This window comes from Orycteropus afer, unplaced genomic scaffold (assembly GCF_000298275.1).
Source record: "Orycteropus afer afer isolate SDZICR_OR568_19922 unplaced genomic scaffold, OryAfe1.0 scaffold00460, whole genome shotgun sequence".
NCBI lineage: Eukaryota > Metazoa > Chordata > Mammalia > Tubulidentata > Orycteropodidae > Orycteropus > Orycteropus afer.
The window spans coordinates 1,039,957-1,058,263 of NW_006922047.1; the positions used below are offsets into that span (position 1 = coordinate 1,039,957).

An 18,307-nucleotide genomic window follows, 5' to 3' on the forward strand; every position below is an offset into this window, starting at 1 on the left:
CCCCTACTGTGTCCACCCTCTCCCCTCCCCCACTGTGTCCACCCTCTCCCCTCCTCCACTATGTCTACCCTCTCCCCCTCCCCTACCGTGCCAATCCTTTCTCCCTCCCCACTGTCCCCACCCCTCACAGTGCCCGTTCTCTCCCTTGCTGTGCCCACCCCAAACCTGTGCTACCCTCTCTCTCCAATGAGCCCACCCTCTCTCCTCCCCCACTCTGCCTACCCCAAATCCTTCACTGTGCCTACCCCTCCTCCATCCCCACTGTGCCCACCTTCCTCCCTCCCCTCCCACGCCCATCCTGGACACCTACCCCGCCGGATGCCCACACCCCCTTGCTCCAGCTGGGCCCTCTGCCACTGGCTGCGCTGCATGATGTCCTGGTACTGCTGGGCCACCTCGGGGGGCACTGGCCGCCGCGCCTGCCTGAGGGCCAGGATCTGGAGGTGTGGAGTGGGCTGTGAGGACCCCGCCCAGACCCGCAGACCATCCCCTCCCTCTCCCCCCCACAGAGCTCAGCAGGGTACCCACCTTCCGCTCCAGACGTTCTTGGTCAAAGGCCAGCACGCTGAGGCTGTGCAGGGGCCGGGCTGGTCTGTGGGGCGGGGGTGGGATGAGGGGTTGTAGGGGCCTCCCCTACCAACTGCAACCCCGTTAATTCAGCAGATATGTTCTGGAGTTTGACAGGTGCTCAGGGTACTATGGGAGCCCAGAGGAGCCCCCCACTAGCTAGGGGCTTCCTGGAGGAGGAAGAACCAAGTTGGGACCCAAAGGATGCGTAAGATTTGGGCAGAGAGACAGGGGCAAGGAGGGAGATAGGGTGCTCCAGTCAGAGCAACATGGAGAAGCCCAGAGGTCAGCAAAAACGAGGTGTATCATCAATAAACCAAAAGGAGGACGCGGGGAGAGGGGATGTTGGACAGGTTGACACAGTCATATCACAAAGGGTGTTAACGATCAGACTGAGGAGGTAAGCCCTCTCAGGATTCTCCAGGAGAAAGGCAGCCAGAAGTTCTGAAGTAGGGAAGGGTCAGGTCCAAGTGGCAATGGACTAGGTGGGGCTGAGATGGTGAGAGAAGGTCCTCTCCAGCATAGCCCGGCCCCGTCACATACCTGTTTCCTGGTTCCCTCGCAGGGGCAGGCACAGGAGGGGCCTTCCCTTTGGGCCCAGCGACCTGATTCGGAGGACAGAGTGCTGTGAGTCCTGGCCCCTCTGAACGAGGCCTCCCTCTGGGGCGTTGCTCGGGAGGCAGTATTCTCACCGTGGGCACAGCAGCTGGCACAGGGTCGATGACCAGCCACCTCTCAGTTGTCGTCTCCAACTGCTGGGCTGTCAGCGGCTCCCGAATCCGGACCATCACCTCCAGCCGCCCCCCTGTGGGCCGGCGACCATCCAGAACCTAGGTGGGGTCCAGAGGAGGTTATTGGTGGGAAGCAGGCAGTGGCCAGCGTCAGGTAGAAACAGGGAGATTTCCAAAATAGGAACCCAAAGGTTTGGCTGGAGTAGAGTGGAGGGAGTATTAGTGCTGAGCGTAGAGTGGTCTAAGGCTCCCAGAGGGGGCCCTTGAGGGACTCAGGGCAAGTATCTGAGTAATATCACAACTAGCATGGCCATGCTTGGTAAAGTGGAGGGTCAACGAGAAAGGGGAGGGCCTCAAGGGGATGGATTGACACAATGGCTGCACTGATGGGCTCAGGTCTAGCAAGGATCATGCGGCTGGCACAGGACCAGGCAGTGTTTCATTCTGCTGTGCACAGGGTCGCTATGAGTCAGTGGTGACTCAATGGCACCTAACAACAATGACAACAGCTGGCCACACCAGAGTGTTCAGATGCATGCCCGCCTCATACCTCAAGGATCTCCCGGACCTCGCACGCAGTCTCCAGGGTGTCCAGCTTCAGCTGGGCTGTGCCCAGTACCCGGTCGTTCTTGAACAGCCCTCTGTGCGGGGAACAGGTTGGCTGGCCCAGGGGTGCCCCCCTTCCCTAGAGCCCCCCCAGCACCTGTGGCCCCGGCTCACCCCTTGTGGACCACTTCAAACTTAATGCCTTTGGTCTGGATGGCCCTCCTGAAGCCACGATGGCCACGGTTGATGCAGAGCTTGAACTGTTCCTTGAACTCTGCCCAGGAAAGGGGGAGGGTTGGGAGGAAGCTGGGGACAGGTCAGGTCATGATCTCAGGTTCCATCTCTCAGACAGAGGGGAGCTCCCGCTGCAGTCTACCTGGGGAATCTGTGTTCTTGATCACACTGGTCTTGTCTTTCTGAGCTTCTTCCTGTCACCAGACAGGAGGCAGGAAAACTCAGGGGCCTGGGGCCAGGCATGGACCCCTACCCAACACATATCCCAGCCCAGTGGGGCTCGAGCCCCCTTCTCAACTCCCCACGTACCACATTGGGATAGGGGAAGTCGAACCGAACAAAAACATCCAGGTCCCCGGGGGAGAGCCCTGTGGGGAAACAAGGCTCAGAGCTGGGCACAGTCATGGTCCCCAGGGCCTGCCCCCACCAGCCGCCCCCTCACCTGGGGGTGTGGGCAAGTTGATGCCCTTCACGATGAACAGGAGCATGTCGTTGTTGCTGAGGTCGGGGAAGATCCTTCCGGGTGGGCAGTGAGGAGACAGAGGTACCTCAGTCCTGCTGCCCACCTGCCTGCGTTTCCTTGAGCCAAGGGACAAGGGACAAGGGACAAGCCCCGCCCTGGCCTTCGGGGGTGTCTCAGCTCCTTGGCTCCAGTTCGGGAATCAGACAGTGGAGCTCTCTGGCTGGTTTCACCACTGGCTACGTTTTGGGCCCTCTGATCAGTCTGCACGTATTTATTTAGTACCTAGTAAGCACCAAGCAATGCCCTCAAGCCCAGGGGACCTTTACTTAATGATCTCTCTTGAGCACCTACTACGTGCCAGCTAGGGTCTTCACAGGTGGGGATTAGAAGTGAATGAGTAGAGGCTCTGTCTCTACTCATGTAGCCCAATCTCGCCAAGTGGGCAGGTGACCAGTGCACACAGATAGGAAAAAAGCAAAGGCTCAGATGCAGAAAATTAAAATAGGGGACAGATGGAGCGTGCTCAGGAGGGGCTGCCTGAGGGGGCTGGCCAGGAGAGAGCTCTCAGCAGGGTTAACACTAGAGGTGTCTGTGGGTGTCAGGATGGAATCGCCACCTGGAGACCCAAAGAGGACCTAGGCAGAGAGGACAGCAAGGTGCAAAGTCCCTGTAGTGGAAACACACTTGGCATGTGGTTGAAGCCATGCAAAGTGGGGACAATGTGGCAAGACAGCGTGTCAGGAGCCAGAATAGAGGTGTGGGTTACTCTAGCTGCAGCAGGCAACCCCTGGAGGGCAAGAATCATCCAAAAGAGGCACATGATCCAACTCCTCGATCGGGGTAAGACTTAATGAGAATGTGATGGTTAATTTCATGTGTCCATGTGCCTTGGCTATGAGGCAGGTATTTCCTTGACATGATTCACGCTGACTGTCAATGACTCTGGTAAAGGATGTTTACCCTTGATAAGGTGAGTAGGCCTCACCCGGTCAATGGAAGGCCTGAAGACCATGAACTTCGGTTACCCCGAGGGAGAAGAATTCTGTCTCAAGATTGTCACACAGGCATCACGCCAAAGCTTCCAGCCCGCCTACTGATTTCGGACACAGGACTGCCAGAGTTTCCAGCTCGTGCCTGTCACCTACGGTTTTTGAACTGGCCAGCTCCCACAATCTCATGAGATAATAGATGAAAATAAATCTTTCTCTGTGTGTGTGTGTGTGTGTGTGTTCACTGGTTCTATTCCTCTGGGGAACCATGATACAGAGCGCGAACCACACCCACCACAATAGACCACCACATCTCCAGTCTCCTGTGGGCTCCCCAGGCCCCCGGGACATGGTACATCGTTGCACTCACCAGACTTTCCCCATTTCTAAATGCGTCACCGTTAGTGCCTTGTCAGCCGTCACCCACACCTCACGCCTGCCCCAGAGTCCTTGCACGTGCTGTATTTCCACAACCCACCCAAACTTTACTCCCAGGGCAAGTCCCACTACCAGTTTCCAGACAGCGCAGCCCCATGCCCATCCCACAGCGGCATCCTGGATGGGGGCATCAGTCTTACTTGATGACGCTGAAGGTCCTCTGCTCAAAGCGGGCAGCAGGGGTGGGGAGACCCCGGGCGAAGGCCTGCTTCAGAGTCTCCATGCTACGTTTACAGTCCTCCGCCAGCTTCTCAAACCTGCCGGCCAGAGGGGCCCTGCTCAGGCCTGCCGCGAGGGGCTGGCTCTCTGGTCCTGGGACAGGCTGGGGTAAAGCCATCAGTAACAGCGGGGCAGGAGACACTCACTTGCTGGTTTCAGCGATGTTGCCCAGGTGGGTGAACTGGTTGGAGTGGTTTAGGCATATCTGGGGGAGAAGACAGTGAGAGGAAGGCTTGGAGGGCTGTGCCCCGGTAGGGGTAAGGCTACTGACCCAAGTTGGGCCCCACTCACCTCGTGCTGCTGCCGTATCAGCTTGGTGAGCTCACCATAGCGCCGGATGGCCTCCTGAGACAGACCTGGGCCAGGCCTCTGGACCAGGGCGAAGTCGTCCTTGTTGACTGGAGCAGGTGGCACCTGGGGAGGACAAGGCTCATGGGGCTGACCCAGGGCTCTGTGGAGGTATCACTCCTCCTTGGCATGGGCTCCTCTGAGCACCCCTGAAGCCCTTGCTTCTAGTCCTTCTACTTGGTCCTTCCCACCATCTGACACACTGAGACAACCCTCCAGTCACCCGAGAAGTCCTGGATGGAGCTCCTCCAGTGTGCTCAACTTTGTTCTAGGTTTGGGACACAGCAAGAAGAAAAGACAAGAAGCTCTGTCCTCAAGGGGGTCATGTTCTCTTTGGACAAAGGGGTAACATACAAGAGAAGTTACCTGAGATCATGAGGAAAAAAAGAAACACCAAACCTGCTGCCATGGAGTCGATTCCAACTCATGGCGACCCCATGTGTTACAGAGTAGAACTGAATTCCATAGGCTTTTCCTGGATGTAATTTTTACAGAAGCAGACTGCCAGGACTTTCTTCCATGCGCTGAGTGGGTTTGAACCATCAACCTTTAGTTTAGCAGGCAAGCACAAACTGTCTGCAACACTCAGGGACCTCATAAGAGATAGGAGATGGGGATACATGCTACAGAGAAAAAGAAAGACAGGGGGCAAGTAGAGGGTTCCAGGTTAAAGGGAAAGGACTTTTTGGGGAAGGGTGTCACAATAGGCCTCCCAGGCGATGACACGTGAGCAAAGACCTAAAGAGGGGAGGAAGTGAGCCAGGCAGAGATTGAGGGGAAGAACATTCAGGCAGAGGGAACAGCAGGTATGCCTTGTGTTTGAAGACAGTGAGGCCAGACAGCTGGAGGAAGCGAGGGGCTGAGTGGTGGTGACAGGAGCAGATTGCACAGGGCCTTGTGGGTCATGATAAGGAGCTGTTATTTATTTGTGTGTTTCTTGCTGTCTCCTGCTCCATGAGGGTAGGGGTACTTGTCTATTTTGTTCCTGACTGCATCCTAAGTTCCTGGCACAGGCCAAGCACCCAGTAGGTGCCCCATAAATATTTCCTATCACAAATGTCATTCTATCACTCCGGCTCACTGAATTTCCATCCCCACTTTCCCAAAGAAAGTGACACTCGGAGAGAACGAATGATCCTGCCCAGTGCAGCAAAATTCAATCCAACCCCTTTCCTAACAGTGGGGTCTGGTTGGGGACTTAGCAACCCACCAAGAGACTACACATCCCAGCCTCTCTTACAGCTATGTGTAGCCATGGGACTCAGTTTTGACCAACAGGAGGTGAGCAGAAGTGATGGCAACTCCGTGTTACTTCCTTAAAAAAAAAACTGCTTGGCCTGCCTTTTCTCCTTTCCATCCCTTCCTACAGGCTGGATATAGACAGAGCGTGACCTGCTTCAACAATGGAGACAAGGATGACATTTTGTCGAAGGAGATGCAAAGCAACAAGATGGAAGGAGCCTGGGCCCTGGAAGGCCTCCTAGTTTGGAACCCAGTCTGCCCTGAGTGTTACATACAAGAAACATAAATGTCAGTCTGGTTTCACCCACTGTCTTGGGGGGGCCCAATATGTTACAGCACCTTAGTCTGGACCCTGACTCATATATTCCCAGTCAAGTGGCTGCTCAGGGGCCAGAATGTGACTTTGGGTACCTAAATAGGTCTGGCGGACCCAGGAGCTTTACCTTGCTGATGTCCACAGGCAGCCCGTTGCGTGAGGCCTCCAGCATGGGCTCCAGCCCCTTGGCCTGGCGCAGGTGCATCTTGGCACCCTCCACGTCGTTCTTCTGCTTGGCTCGCAGCGCAGCCTGCAGGAGCTGCTTCTTGCGGTTCTCCAGGAAAGCCAGCTGCTGCTGGGCTGGGGGTACAGGTGCCGCTGCAGGCACTGCCTGGTCCACAGCTAGGGAACAGGGCAGCCGGGCCAGGGAGGGCGTACCTACCTCTGGTGGATGTGCCTTTGGAGGCTGCTTTGGCTGCTGGGGTCGAGGTTGCTGGGGCTGATCCTGATGCGGATGCCCTTGCAGGTACAGCCTTGGGCTGGGCTGTGGGGGCTGCAGGGCTGGCAGACTGCTGAGGGACAGTGAGGAAGTCAGAGCTTTCCTAGTGCCTACAATTACCCCATCCCCAAAGGGCCAGGGCCTGACACTGCCAAAAATGGCAACCTTGCTTTCTGTTTCCCCAGTACCATTCTCACTGAATCTGTAACAGCCATGGGAGGAAGTGACGAACGATTATCATCCCCACTTTACAGAAAAGAAAACTGAAGCCCAAAGAGTAAAATGACTGGCCCAAGCTACACAGGCTGGAAGCGGCAGGGCCAGGATGTAAGCCCAGTTCCAGGCCAGGACTCTCAGGACCTTGCTTGGCTGCCATTCCGACCTCACCCCACGGCCTAGGCCCCACACACCTTCTTAGGCTCCTCATCCTCTTCATCCTCTGGGCCTTCGTCCTGATTAGCCAGCTTCATGGCAGTTTCAAGGACACCCACCAGACTCTGCTGAGCTGGCTCGGTGGCCTCCAGACCCTGGATAGGGGGAAAGCCTGGGCGAAGCCCGGTCAGGGGGAGAGCATCCGCGTCACAAGGACGAGACAGGGGTTCCTTCCCTGCCTAAGAAACCTTGGGCCTCTAATTTTACTTGAATCCAAGCAAGGAGATGCCACTGGTCCCATGTGGACACCAGGCTACTCCCAACCTCACTCATGCCTCTCAGCTTCCCTGGCCTGACCCCAGGCCTTGATCAGACTCCAACAAACATGTTTTCATATATACTCTGTACAAGGCACAGGGGGTGGCCCTTGGCCTGGCAGGGCTCCCAGGCTAATGAGGGACTAGGACTCAGAGAAGACGGCTCTCTGGGGGATGCACAGGCAGCTCTGAGAACCCCGAGTAGGCCCCAGAGCATAGGGGGTTGAGGCGAGGATGAGAAGGGTCAGCTAAGCCAAGTCCTAATGGTTGGGGAAGGAGCTGAAAAGGGAGGATGAATAGAAGAGAGCTGGGGAACTGCTCCAATAAACAGCCCTGATATTTAGTGCTTGCCAATTTCCATGGTGTAAATACTCCCACCATGACCGATTTCAGCACCAATAGTTTAACAAGCTTGCAAAATCTCTGTACAGCAATCAGTTCCCTGAACCTGCACAGTAGGAAGGACAAGCACCTGCAAAGGCCCTGAGGCTGACAGAAAGGAGCTGGGCAGGCCCTACCTGGAGGCACGGGCAGCTCTGCCACCTCCACAGCTCGGCCGGCCTTGTGGGCTCGAATAGCATCTTGGTATTGCTGCAGGGACACAGGTGTTAGGCTGCTCGGGCTAGGTGTCCAGGGGCCACCTCCTTGCCCTCTGGCTCCCACACACCTTGACAATACGTTCATGCATGCGAGCCTTCCGCTGGTCCCCCTTGGCCTTGGCCTGGGCTGCAGCCATGCGGTACCGCTCCATCCGCTGCTCCAGAGCCTCCAGGAGGGTCCGTGGGGGTGCAGGCACCTCTGGGCCAAGCCAGGAGGCAGGGTTGAGAGTCCAGGGAAGGGGAGACACTGTTACCCCAGCCTGCCCATCCCAGAGGGTCCAAGGAGCCTACCTGGTGTGGAGGGTGCTGTGGTGGGAGTCGGAGGCTGAGAAGGTGGTGATGGTGAGTCTGTGGGCAGCTGGTCTGGGGGCACAGAGAGCCAATCAGGGGCTTGGTTGGCAACCCCCTCTAGGCTGATCTGACCCAAGGGAGTCCCCAGGCCTGACCAATGGGGGCAGCAGCGTCAGGAAGAACTTCATGGAGACCTCGAGTAGTCCTGGGAAGTGGGCAAGGCGGGGTCCTCACCAGGGGGTGGGGGCAGGCGGGACAGGTCCACAGGCTCCCCCCGGCTCAAGGCCTCCAAGACAGCATCAAAGCTCTGGGAGAAAGCAGTCAGAGGTCAGAGAAGGAGCCTGCAGTTGGGGAGCCCCAACACAATGCCACATGGCAGCAGTTTCCCAGCTTCTGTCCCTCCTTTGTAACATTTCATCAATCTTCTGAGACTGAGGGTCATTTCCCAGAGCTGGTAAACTGAGGCTCCAAGAGGGACAGCAAATTACAGCTAGGAGTGACCAAGCCAGGATTCAAACTTGGGTCTAACTTCAGAGCGATGTTCTTTGTGTCCATGCAACATTGGGACCATCCTGCCCTCTCCCTCCAGCCCTATTCATCAGTCTGGACACACCTTGGCCACGCGGAAGTGCCGGGTGGCGGCAGCAGTATCTCCTTGCTGCTTGGCCTGGAGAGCAGCCAGCTTGTACTCACGCTGCCGGCTCTGCAACTGGGTCAGGAGGCCAGGGCTGCAGGGGCCTGGAAGGGGGACAGCGCCAGGGAGGCTGCGGGGGCTGAGCCAAGTCGTTTGTACAAACTATTTCAACTTAATTCTCCCAACAAGACTGTGCTTAGACCCATTCTACAGATGAGAGAACTGATGCTCAGAGAGGGGAGACTGCTTCCCTCAAGGTCACACAGCCTGCAAACAGCAGGGCTAGGGTCTGACCCCTGTCCTGGAAGACCCTGGAGCCACTACTGTTGAAAACTTTATGCCCCTTTACACATGCTTAAGTTGATGTTTTAAATTTTTCATTCTAAATATAAAAAATAGCAGAAGTTGTCATTCTCAGCATCCCAAATATTGACGTTTGGAAAATAAAGACATTTCATCACTCTTTAAAACTACCATGGCGATTTGAGCTCATGAGCAGCCATCTAAGAGGCAACAATTGGTCTCTCTTCTTCTGGAGCAAAGAAGAAAGGAGAAAATCAAAGACGTGTGGAAACAATCCAAGGGACTAGAGACCATGAGAATAACAGCCTACACAACCCCAAGACCAGAAGAACTAGATGGTGCCCAGCTACCACTGTCAACCACTCAAAGAAGGATCAAAATAGGAGATCTTGGTAGAGTAGGAGAAAAACATGGAACAAAACTCAAAATCATAAAATAAAAGACCAGGCTTACAGGTCTGATAGAAACTGATGAAACCCCTGAGACTATGACCCATAGTCCTTGGACCTGGAATTGAACTCACTCCTGTGGCTCCCAGCCAATGGACAGGCCTATGGGATAAACATTCACACCAGGGAGGTACACTCCTTAGAACAATCAATCATGGGAGGTCAGAAGGGCAATATTTGTACAGGGAGATAGCTCAGAGTGCAGGAATGCATAGGAAAGAAGGTCAAAGGGAAAAGGTAACCATAGGGAGGAAGTGGGAAGAGAGCTGTTCCACTATGGGGATTGCAATCGATGTCATGAAACAAAATGTGCATGAACTGTTCTCTGGAAAATAAATTTTCTCTGTAAACTTTCACCCAAATCACAATTAAAAAAAAAAAAAAAAAAAACTACCATGGTGATCTGCAGCTCTCCAACATGTATTTTTAAACATATCCAGGAGCTCATTGCTTGCAGCCAGGAATGTCGCATCTTTTTCTCCTTGAACTCTTATTTCCATCCATGTCCCCCACAGGATTTTCTCCTAGCATAACATATTCGTACACTTAGAAGTCCTTGTTTGACCACCCTATTGTCTATCTGTGCAACCAAAATACATTCACGCAGCAGTCTGCATGTCTGCAAAGTCGCAAACACAGGGCTAAGTGATTTTCAAAGCGTAGGTTAGTCACATTTTCAAGTAATAGCTCAATATGTTTTTTGGGGGAGTATTTCTAAATTTAAAGTAATAGACCCCATGGTTAGTCTAAAAAAACAAAGTACAACAAATACACACACACACCACCCCACACTTCCCTACCCACACCTCCTTGTCCACAAAATCTGGAAACACGCAGAAAACAGTGTCTGTGCTGTACTTTTGCAGACTGACAACAGGGCCCATTGTTTTACATTTAGACAATTTCCCCCAGGTTGAAGAAAGACACCTCCAGGCTGAATTAGTTAAATTTCCTATGATTGTAAATTTCTCATTGTTTAAGGGGAAAAAAACAATAACAACAAAAAACCTCTTCTGGGCTGAATTACTTGCAATTGTTATTAGCATGTAATTGACCAAACCCTAAACACATCCAGCTTTTTGGTAAAGAATGCACCCCTTGCTGACTCTGCTGGGGCTGAGTCCTTCCCCAGCAATTGGCTCAGCTCCCCTCTCATCCCTTTTCCACTTTCCTTTTGCAAAGTGTTGAGAAACCCAGTTCACACCAAAAAGCAGGTGGGAATACACAGGAGTCTCCTTATGCGATTCTGTGAACTCCTGCCAAGCTCTCTGCCCAAAAGCCCACCCTGAAAAATGTCTGGTGATTCTGGCTGAGGATTTCAGGTGGCAGTGCCAACAATGATCCTCCCTGAATTTTGCCAAAAACAACGGCTTAGAAACCAGTCTGGGAGAAGGCTTTTGTGACCCAGTGTTCACCGTCTCAAGTCCATGCCTACATTTGAGTTCTCTCTTTGGTTCCTGTCAGGTATGTTTTTGCACCTGGGGCAAAGCTCCCTGCTCAGATTCTAGAGGGAGGTGGGCCTTCCTTCTCTAAGGTGGGAGAATAGTGACCGGAAAAGGGGAAGCTGGGAAGGAAAACTTCGTGGGAGGTGCCTTCTCCAACATGAGAGATTTAGGAGAAGCTGAGCCCTGGGAACTGCTCACTTAGAACTCTGTGTGCTCTGCATCCTAGTGAGCTGAGTGGTGGCTGGGGTCTTAAAAGCTTGAGAGCAGCCATGAAGACAAAAATTGGTCCCTACTTGTCAGGAGCAAAAGGAAAAGAAGGAAAACAAAGTCACAGAGAACAAAGTAGTCTACAGTCTACATGAGCATGGCCTCATCTACTCGGAGACCAGAAGAACTGGATGGTGCCTGGCTACGAACCGTTCTGATCAGAGTCACAATAGATGAACCCTGATAGAACGGGAGCAAATGTGGAGTAGAACTCAAACTCTTAAGTTGAGTTGAGATTAGAGGGCTCTCTAAAACTATCACCCTGAGATACTCTTTGAACCTGGACCTGAAACTAGCCTGAGGTCACTTTTCAGTGAAATAACAGATCGGCACACAAAACAAAGGATACTACCCACAAATACAGTGCTCCACTAAAAAAACAGCTATATGAGGCCAAAAGGTCAACAACTACACCAAAGCAAAGATGAAGATAAGGGGGCAGGGAAACTAGAGCACTGGAAAGGGACAACCAGCATGCAAGTGAAGAGAATGCTGACAAACTGTGACAAATATTAACTACTGTCATTGAACCATCTGTGTAGAAACAGTCAAATGGAAATCTAATTTAGTACATAAACTTTCACCAAAAACACAGTGTTATTTAAAAACAAAATCCTCTATGTAGTGTGTACCCCTTGGAGAAACTTCAGAACTCCAGGGACATAATGGTCTAGAGAGACATTCAAACATTTAACAGCCAGTCCATGGTAGAGGGCCTACCAGCTGAATCCCCCACCCCACCCTTGCTGCCAGCTCAGCCCTGGTGCCCACGGCCTACCTGGGGGCAGCTGGGGCTGAGCTGAGGCTGGGGATGAGGCAGGGCCAGCGGGAGGAGGTCCCTGCATGGTCACTCGGGGCTCCAGGGCTGGCAGGTTCGTAGGGGGTGGCAGGTTCATAGGGGGCGGCAGGTTCGTAGGGGCCGGCTGGGCGGGCGTAGGGGTGTGGCTGGGCGTGGCTGCCAGGCTTTTGCCTACAGCTACAGGCGGTGGGATGTCCCCTTCGTCGATGGCATTGCCCTTTCGGACAGAGACCAGCAGGTTTTCAAGTGTCTGAAGGAGACATGAGCATGTGTGTAGAAGCCTGGAGCTGGGTACAGGGCCGGGGGCAGGCTACTGGCACCTACCCCTCTGCCCACTCACCTTAAGTCCCCGATCATAGCGCCGCATCTTGGCGCTGTCTCCAGCTTGCCGAGCACTTTCAATTGCTGTCTGGTAGAGGGCTAGCCTTTCCTGCAAGGTGGTCTCCACCCCTGGGCCTGGGACTGAGGGCTTCGGCTACAAGAGGCGACAGGCACGGCCTGGCTATGACTCTACTTGGGCTTTCCCACCTCCCCCCTCCAGCCCCTCTATGCCCTAATAGAGTGACAGCTCTAGGCATTTCTGCCCTGGGCCATCCTCTTAACCCTGGCAGGATAGAAATCATCGTTCCTGCTTCCCCAGCAGAAGGAACTGAGGCTCAGAGGTCACAAGGCTGGGAGGGCTACGACAGACCTTCTATGCCAGACTGTCCGTGGTGTCTGGTTCAAGGGGCATGGTCGTTGGAGATGTACCTGGACTGAAATCGGCTGGGACTCCAAAGCCTTCTGCTCCTCTCCAAGGACCTCATTCAGTTCTGCCTGGACGGACACCCATGGTGGAGGTATGAGGGCCTGCTGGACACAACATGGGGAGGGGAAATCCCCATCCCACCCCGCCCTGCTGCTCACCAGCAGGTCGTCATCGGCCTCCACATCGTCCTCGTCAGTACCCCCCTCCTCATCCTCCTCCTCGTCCAGATCTCTCATGCACAGGCTGGCCATCTTCTCAATAGCTTCCATGGGCAGGGGCCCTGGTGGCAGGGGAGGCCCCAGCTAGGTCAAAATCCTTCCAGAGTCCCCAGACTGCCATCCTGGTCCTTGCAGCCCCACAGAATAGGGTAGCAAGCAGTTGGAACACTGAGATAGCATGTCCCCCTTCTGGCCCGTCCACGGGACCCCACTGTCCTTAGGTCTTCCTGTATTACCCCACCCCTACCAAACTTAAATGTCTCATCTCCTCATTATAAAGCCTTAGTCCTGGGACCAGTCTACCTGAGTTTGATCTCTGGCTCTGCAATTTCCTAGCTGTAGGACCTAGGGCAAGTTACCTCACCTCTCTGGGCCTCAGCCCCTTTGGCCCCAACACCACACACACATCTGAACTGAAACATTTAAGGCTCTCTGTGCCCTCTGGGCTCCAGCCCCATTAGTGTTCCCTGACCCCTGCCATGTCCCTCTCCACCTCCAGGCTTTTGTACCTGCTGTAACCCCTCGTAGAAGAGCTGCTAATTCTTCACCTGCCCTTCCCATCATGGGTGCCTCCCATAATGTCCTGCCCAACCCACAGGTCTCCCTCAGGGTTCCAGGCTCCCCCATCCCAGCCCTGAGCACAGGACAGTGGCTTGGAAATTTGGACTGATGACAATAGCTCATGGCATGCAGGGCCTGTGGGAAGTGCTTTACGAAACACTGGAAGGTTGACTCCTGTGATGCAAGTGCACTTAGGATTCCCATTTTACAACCAGGGAAATTGAGGCCTAAAGAAGTGATGTGACTCACCAAGTCACATGGCCAGGAAGTGGTGTCGCTGGTATTCAAACTCTCATTCTAGTCCCAAGTCAGATGCTTAGCATCTTACTCAGACTACGGACTCCAGGAAGGTGGGGCCTTCTTCTTCTCTGGCCATCTCCCCATCTCTGAGCCAGCATACAGCAGGAGCTCAGGAAACATTTGGGGGGGGGGTGTATCTCACCTTTGCCTTTGAGCTTCTCCAGAGCTGGGGGCTGTCCCCCCACCAAGGCCAAGAATTCGGCCTCCAGTTCCTCATCGTTAACTCCATCCTCTGGGATCATCAAGCCATCTGGGGAGAGGTCAACTAGCAGGCCCAGCTGTGGAAACAGTGAGGGTCCTGTCAGACCTTGGAATGGACCCTGTCTGGCCAGAGGCAGCCATGATGGGCCCACAGTCCCCTCTCAGGAGGAAAGGAACCCAGGCCACTTGGTGAAAGCCACTCTCAGGGAGTGCAAGGAGGCTGAGATGGACCCAGAACTAAGCAGGTGTCTTGCAACAGGCCAGGCCCTCTGGCACCAATCAACACGGGGAAAAGGAGGCAGAGAGAACCAGCTCCTCGCTCAAGCCCATGCTTGAGAACGCAGCTGGTCACATTTAATAGCCCCACACTCTGCCCAAAGCAAAGCCACTAAGTATGACAATGAACTTTTTCTTACAACACCCTTAGGAGAAGTGTCCAGGCCAGGAGGACTGATCCATCAAGCACAATGAGAAGCCCTAACAACAATGCAGAAATTAAAAGTGGGGACTCTTCTGTGTAACAAACCCATCTTCCACATCCTGGTTAATGACCTGCAAGGATGTGTAACATTAAGTTGAACATACAAAATTGCCCTTTGGTTTTAAGATCTATCTATGTGGGATTAAACTGACAACACCAACTGGAAAGACTACATAGGAAACTTACAGGGCAGTGAGCTTATGGTAATGAGGGAGGGACAACTAAGAAAAGGAGCGTAAGAATGGTTGCACAACTTGGAAAATGTAATCAACGTTACTGAAGTATTCACGGAGAAATTGTGAAATTAGTGTATGTTCTGCCCTGTATGTTCTCAACAACAATTAAAAAAAAAAAATGAATAGAAAAAAAAAAAAGAAATTACCCTTTAGTCAAAAATGGCCAAAAGAGAATTAGAAATACCATTTGACCCAACCATTCCATTACTAGGTATATATCCTAAAGAAGTGAGAGCCATGACAAGAGCAGACATATGCACACCCATGTTCATCACAGCACTATTTACAATAGCCAAAAGATGGAAACAACCTAGGTGTCCATCAGCTGAGGAATGGATAACCAAACTATGGTACATACACACAATGGAATACTATGCAACGCTAAAGAATAATGTAGAATCTGCAAAACACCACATAACGTGGATGAACTTGGAGGACATTATGCTGAGTGAAGTAAGTCAATCACAAAAGGACAAATAGTGTATTAGTCTGTTATTGTAAAAGTCAAGGAAAGGTTTATCTATGGAAAGAAATTTTCTTTGTTGGTTACCAGGGGTGGGAGGGGAGGGGAGGGAACACTGTTAGATAGGTAGAGATAAGTATTGACTTGGGTGAAGAGAAGGGCGATGTACCAAATGTGAGTGATTGATACGGTGGCACTGAGGAAGAGAATGACATAGAGAGGTACATGGGAGATACAGACAACAAAGAAGAACCCTTTTGCACATACAGTACTGCACTGTCAGTGAAGGCAAACGTGAGTACACGGATGGATAGATGGGTGGACAGGCTGAACTAGTAGGTATGTCTATGAAGCGAGGAGCGTCCCCGAGACCATGCATAGGGTTGGCAGACAACAGTCCTATAAATTTATTTGTATGATTTGAATCCCCAGGTGTATAGTAGAGCTGACAAGAGGCAAGGTTGTAGTCACTTCTTGGCCATAGCCAGCTACCCAGAGGGACTGAGTAATTGAACCTGTGGGCTTGGGACCATGGTTGCAGGGGACATCAAGCTCAATTGGCATGACACGCTACACAAAACATTGTTGCACCTCCTACTGTGGTGAGTAGCGACTGGGATCTTAAAAGCTTGCAAGCTGCTATCTAGATGCAACGATGGGTCCTTTCCTCATCCAGAGCAAAGAAGAATGAAGAAAACCAAAAATTCATGGAAACAACTAGTCCTAGCCACTGATACACCATCCAATCTGCAGCCTATATGATTATGAGACCAGAAGAACTAGATGGTGCCTGGCTACCACTATCAACCACTTGGAAGGGGATCTATGTAGGAGATCCTGGATAGAGAGGGAGAACAATGTGGAACAAAACTCAAAATTATTTGGAGAAAAAAAAAAGGCAGGACCAGGTTTGCTGGTGTGATAGAGCCTGGTGGAACCACTGAGACTATGGCCCCTAGCTGCCCTTCAGGTCTGGAACTGAACCCACACCTGTGGGTACCAGCCAAACAAAAGACAGGCATATGAGTTGAACATTTACCTCAGGTAGATACACTCCTTGGAGAGAACAAGGGAGAAAGAAGGGCTGCTTATGCACAGGGACACAGCTCGGGGGGCAGGAGTGTATGGAGGGATGGACACTGGGAAGGGGTAACTATGGGGAGGAAGTGGGAGGGTAGCTGTTGCATTGTGGTAAATTGTGGTCAATGCCATGAGACAAAGTATATGCGAACTCCTGTATGGAAAGTGAATTTGCTCTGTAAATTTTCACCCAAATCACAATTAAAAAAAAAAAGAATGGTCAAAACAAAAACCCACTACTATCGAGTTGTTTCCGATTCACAGTGACCTTCTGGCACAGAGTAGAACTGCCCCATAGGGTTTCCGAGGCTGTAAATCTTTAAGGCAGCAGTAGGGCAGTGGTGGTTGGATGGCAGAATTCTTTTTTGCCTTTCACACACAGCCACAACCCACCTGTTGGTGGAGGCTCAGGGCATTACTACGATGTTGAAAAGGTTTCAGCACAGCCTCCAGACCGGGAAGAACCCAGACCCACTGTCTTCAAGTAGATTCCGACTCACAGCGACCCCCACTGGGCTGCCAAGGCTATGAATCTTTACGGAAGTAGACTGCCCCATCTTCCTACCGCAGAGAAGCTGGTGGGACTGAACTGCCAACATTCTGGTTAGCAGCTGTGGTAGATTAGTTTGTGTGTCAACTTGGCTGGGCTTAGTTGAGTGGCTGGGCAGCTGGATGTAGTATTCCCCATGATGAGACTGGTAATCAACTCCATGGTGGAATCTACTGTGAGCAGCTGAGTAGCTGCCTTAGGGAATGTGGTCTGTTTCCTGCATGTAGGAATGGTCTCTAGCCCATGGCACGCTTGGACCCTGCATGTAGCTGTGTCGTTCAGCAGCCTGCCATGCTCTGCCGACCGCGGGACTTACAATGGAGTTAAGTTAATGGCCTAACATGTGGTTTGGTAACATCAGGACTGTGCTGTCGAGTTGGATCCAGAGCTCCTCCGACTAGGAGAAAAGGCCTAGCAATTAATGTCCCAAAATAAGCCAATGAAAACCCCATGGATCACAATGGTCTGATCTGCACGTGATCATGGGGACCCCACAGCACTTTGTTCCACTGTAGGTGGGGCTGCCATGAGTCAGGGGCCGGCTCTAGAGCAGCAAACAACAGTAATAACAATGATGATGACATTCACTGAGTACCGTGTTCTACCACTCTCCATAAATTATCTCAACCAGCCTTCTCAACTGTCCTGTGACATAGGGAATCTTAGGACCTCCATGTCACAGATGAGGTAACAGAGGTGCACAGCTGTAAAGTCACATACAGTGTGCAGAGATGGGTAGATTCGTAAGGCCTATCCCTACTGCCTGGGTACTTAGCCATGCTCTGGGCTCCCTGCATCAAAGCTGAGAAAAATCAAACTCTGTGGGTGCCCGCGACAAGGAGTTGAGGGAGGGAGACCAGGGTCAGCCAGCCACAGTCCTGTGAGCTCAAAATTTGCATTTAGCTCTGGCTAAAATGTTTATCCCTATGACCTTGGATAAGTCCCAGACATCTCTCTGAGACTCAGTATCCTCCTCTGTACAATGGGAATCAAAAGACTTGCGACCTGACCTAGACTGGCTGACGTGAGAGTTCCCAGTCACACACAGGCCGAGGGGGAGGAGCTAGGGTCCCTTTTACTCCAAGTCCCAGACCTGCCCCTTACCCATTGGAGCTACTGCCGCAACAGGTGGCCCCAGTCCAGGGGTGGAGGATAGAGTGGCATGGCTGGGAGGCGAGGGCCAGCAGGCCGCACTTTGGAAAAGAGGGTTACCAGGGCTCACCTAGGGGGCGGGGACGGGGCTCACCTGAGGTGCGGGAAACACCTTCTCCTGGGGGTGGGGTCCACCCCTAAGCCTGTGACGGGGTTGGGGGGGGTCCCCTGGCAGGCCGTAGGGCGCAGACTCACCTGGCGGGCTGCGGCGGCGCCTCGGCCTGGGGGTCCCTTCCTCTTGTGCATCTTCTAGGATGGATCCCTGGACAACCGGACCCCGAGTTCGGCCTTGCCCTGCCTCTTCCCTCG

General features: G+C 52.8%; 1 protein-coding gene across 1 annotated transcript in view; it reads right to left on the reverse strand.

Moving 5' to 3' along the window:
- Positions 1 to 18,244, reverse strand: part of CC2D1A (coiled-coil and C2 domain containing 1A) — an 18,936-nt gene extending 692 nt beyond the window's left edge. Inside the window, exons 1-26 of the mRNA XM_042782752.1 lie at positions 18,194 to 18,244; positions 13,978 to 14,113; positions 12,915 to 13,036; positions 12,759 to 12,824; positions 12,349 to 12,483; positions 11,988 to 12,258; positions 8,725 to 8,849; positions 8,346 to 8,418; positions 8,112 to 8,183; positions 7,889 to 8,019; positions 7,740 to 7,812; positions 6,943 to 7,076; positions 6,476 to 6,605; positions 6,221 to 6,393; positions 4,479 to 4,601; positions 4,334 to 4,392; positions 4,109 to 4,225; positions 2,521 to 2,594; positions 2,388 to 2,446; positions 2,221 to 2,272; positions 2,019 to 2,118; positions 1,849 to 1,939; positions 1,260 to 1,397; positions 1,111 to 1,172; positions 529 to 592; positions 311 to 437 (exon numbers count right to left, since the gene is read on the reverse strand). Of these exons, the coding sequence (XP_042638686.1) occupies positions 311 to 437; positions 529 to 592; positions 1,111 to 1,172; positions 1,260 to 1,397; positions 1,849 to 1,939; positions 2,019 to 2,118; positions 2,221 to 2,272; positions 2,388 to 2,446; positions 2,521 to 2,594; positions 4,109 to 4,225; positions 4,334 to 4,392; positions 4,479 to 4,601; positions 6,221 to 6,393; positions 6,476 to 6,605; positions 6,943 to 7,076; positions 7,740 to 7,812; positions 7,889 to 8,019; positions 8,112 to 8,183; positions 8,346 to 8,418; positions 8,725 to 8,849; positions 11,988 to 12,258; positions 12,349 to 12,483; positions 12,759 to 12,824; positions 12,915 to 13,036; positions 13,978 to 14,113; positions 18,194 to 18,244 (2,758 nt within the window). The remainder of the gene's footprint in view (positions 1 to 310; positions 438 to 528; positions 593 to 1,110; positions 1,173 to 1,259; positions 1,398 to 1,848; positions 1,940 to 2,018; positions 2,119 to 2,220; positions 2,273 to 2,387; positions 2,447 to 2,520; positions 2,595 to 4,108; positions 4,226 to 4,333; positions 4,393 to 4,478; positions 4,602 to 6,220; positions 6,394 to 6,475; positions 6,606 to 6,942; positions 7,077 to 7,739; positions 7,813 to 7,888; positions 8,020 to 8,111; positions 8,184 to 8,345; positions 8,419 to 8,724; positions 8,850 to 11,987; positions 12,259 to 12,348; positions 12,484 to 12,758; positions 12,825 to 12,914; positions 13,037 to 13,977; positions 14,114 to 18,193) is intronic.
- Positions 18,245 to 18,307: the final 63 nt, after the last annotated feature.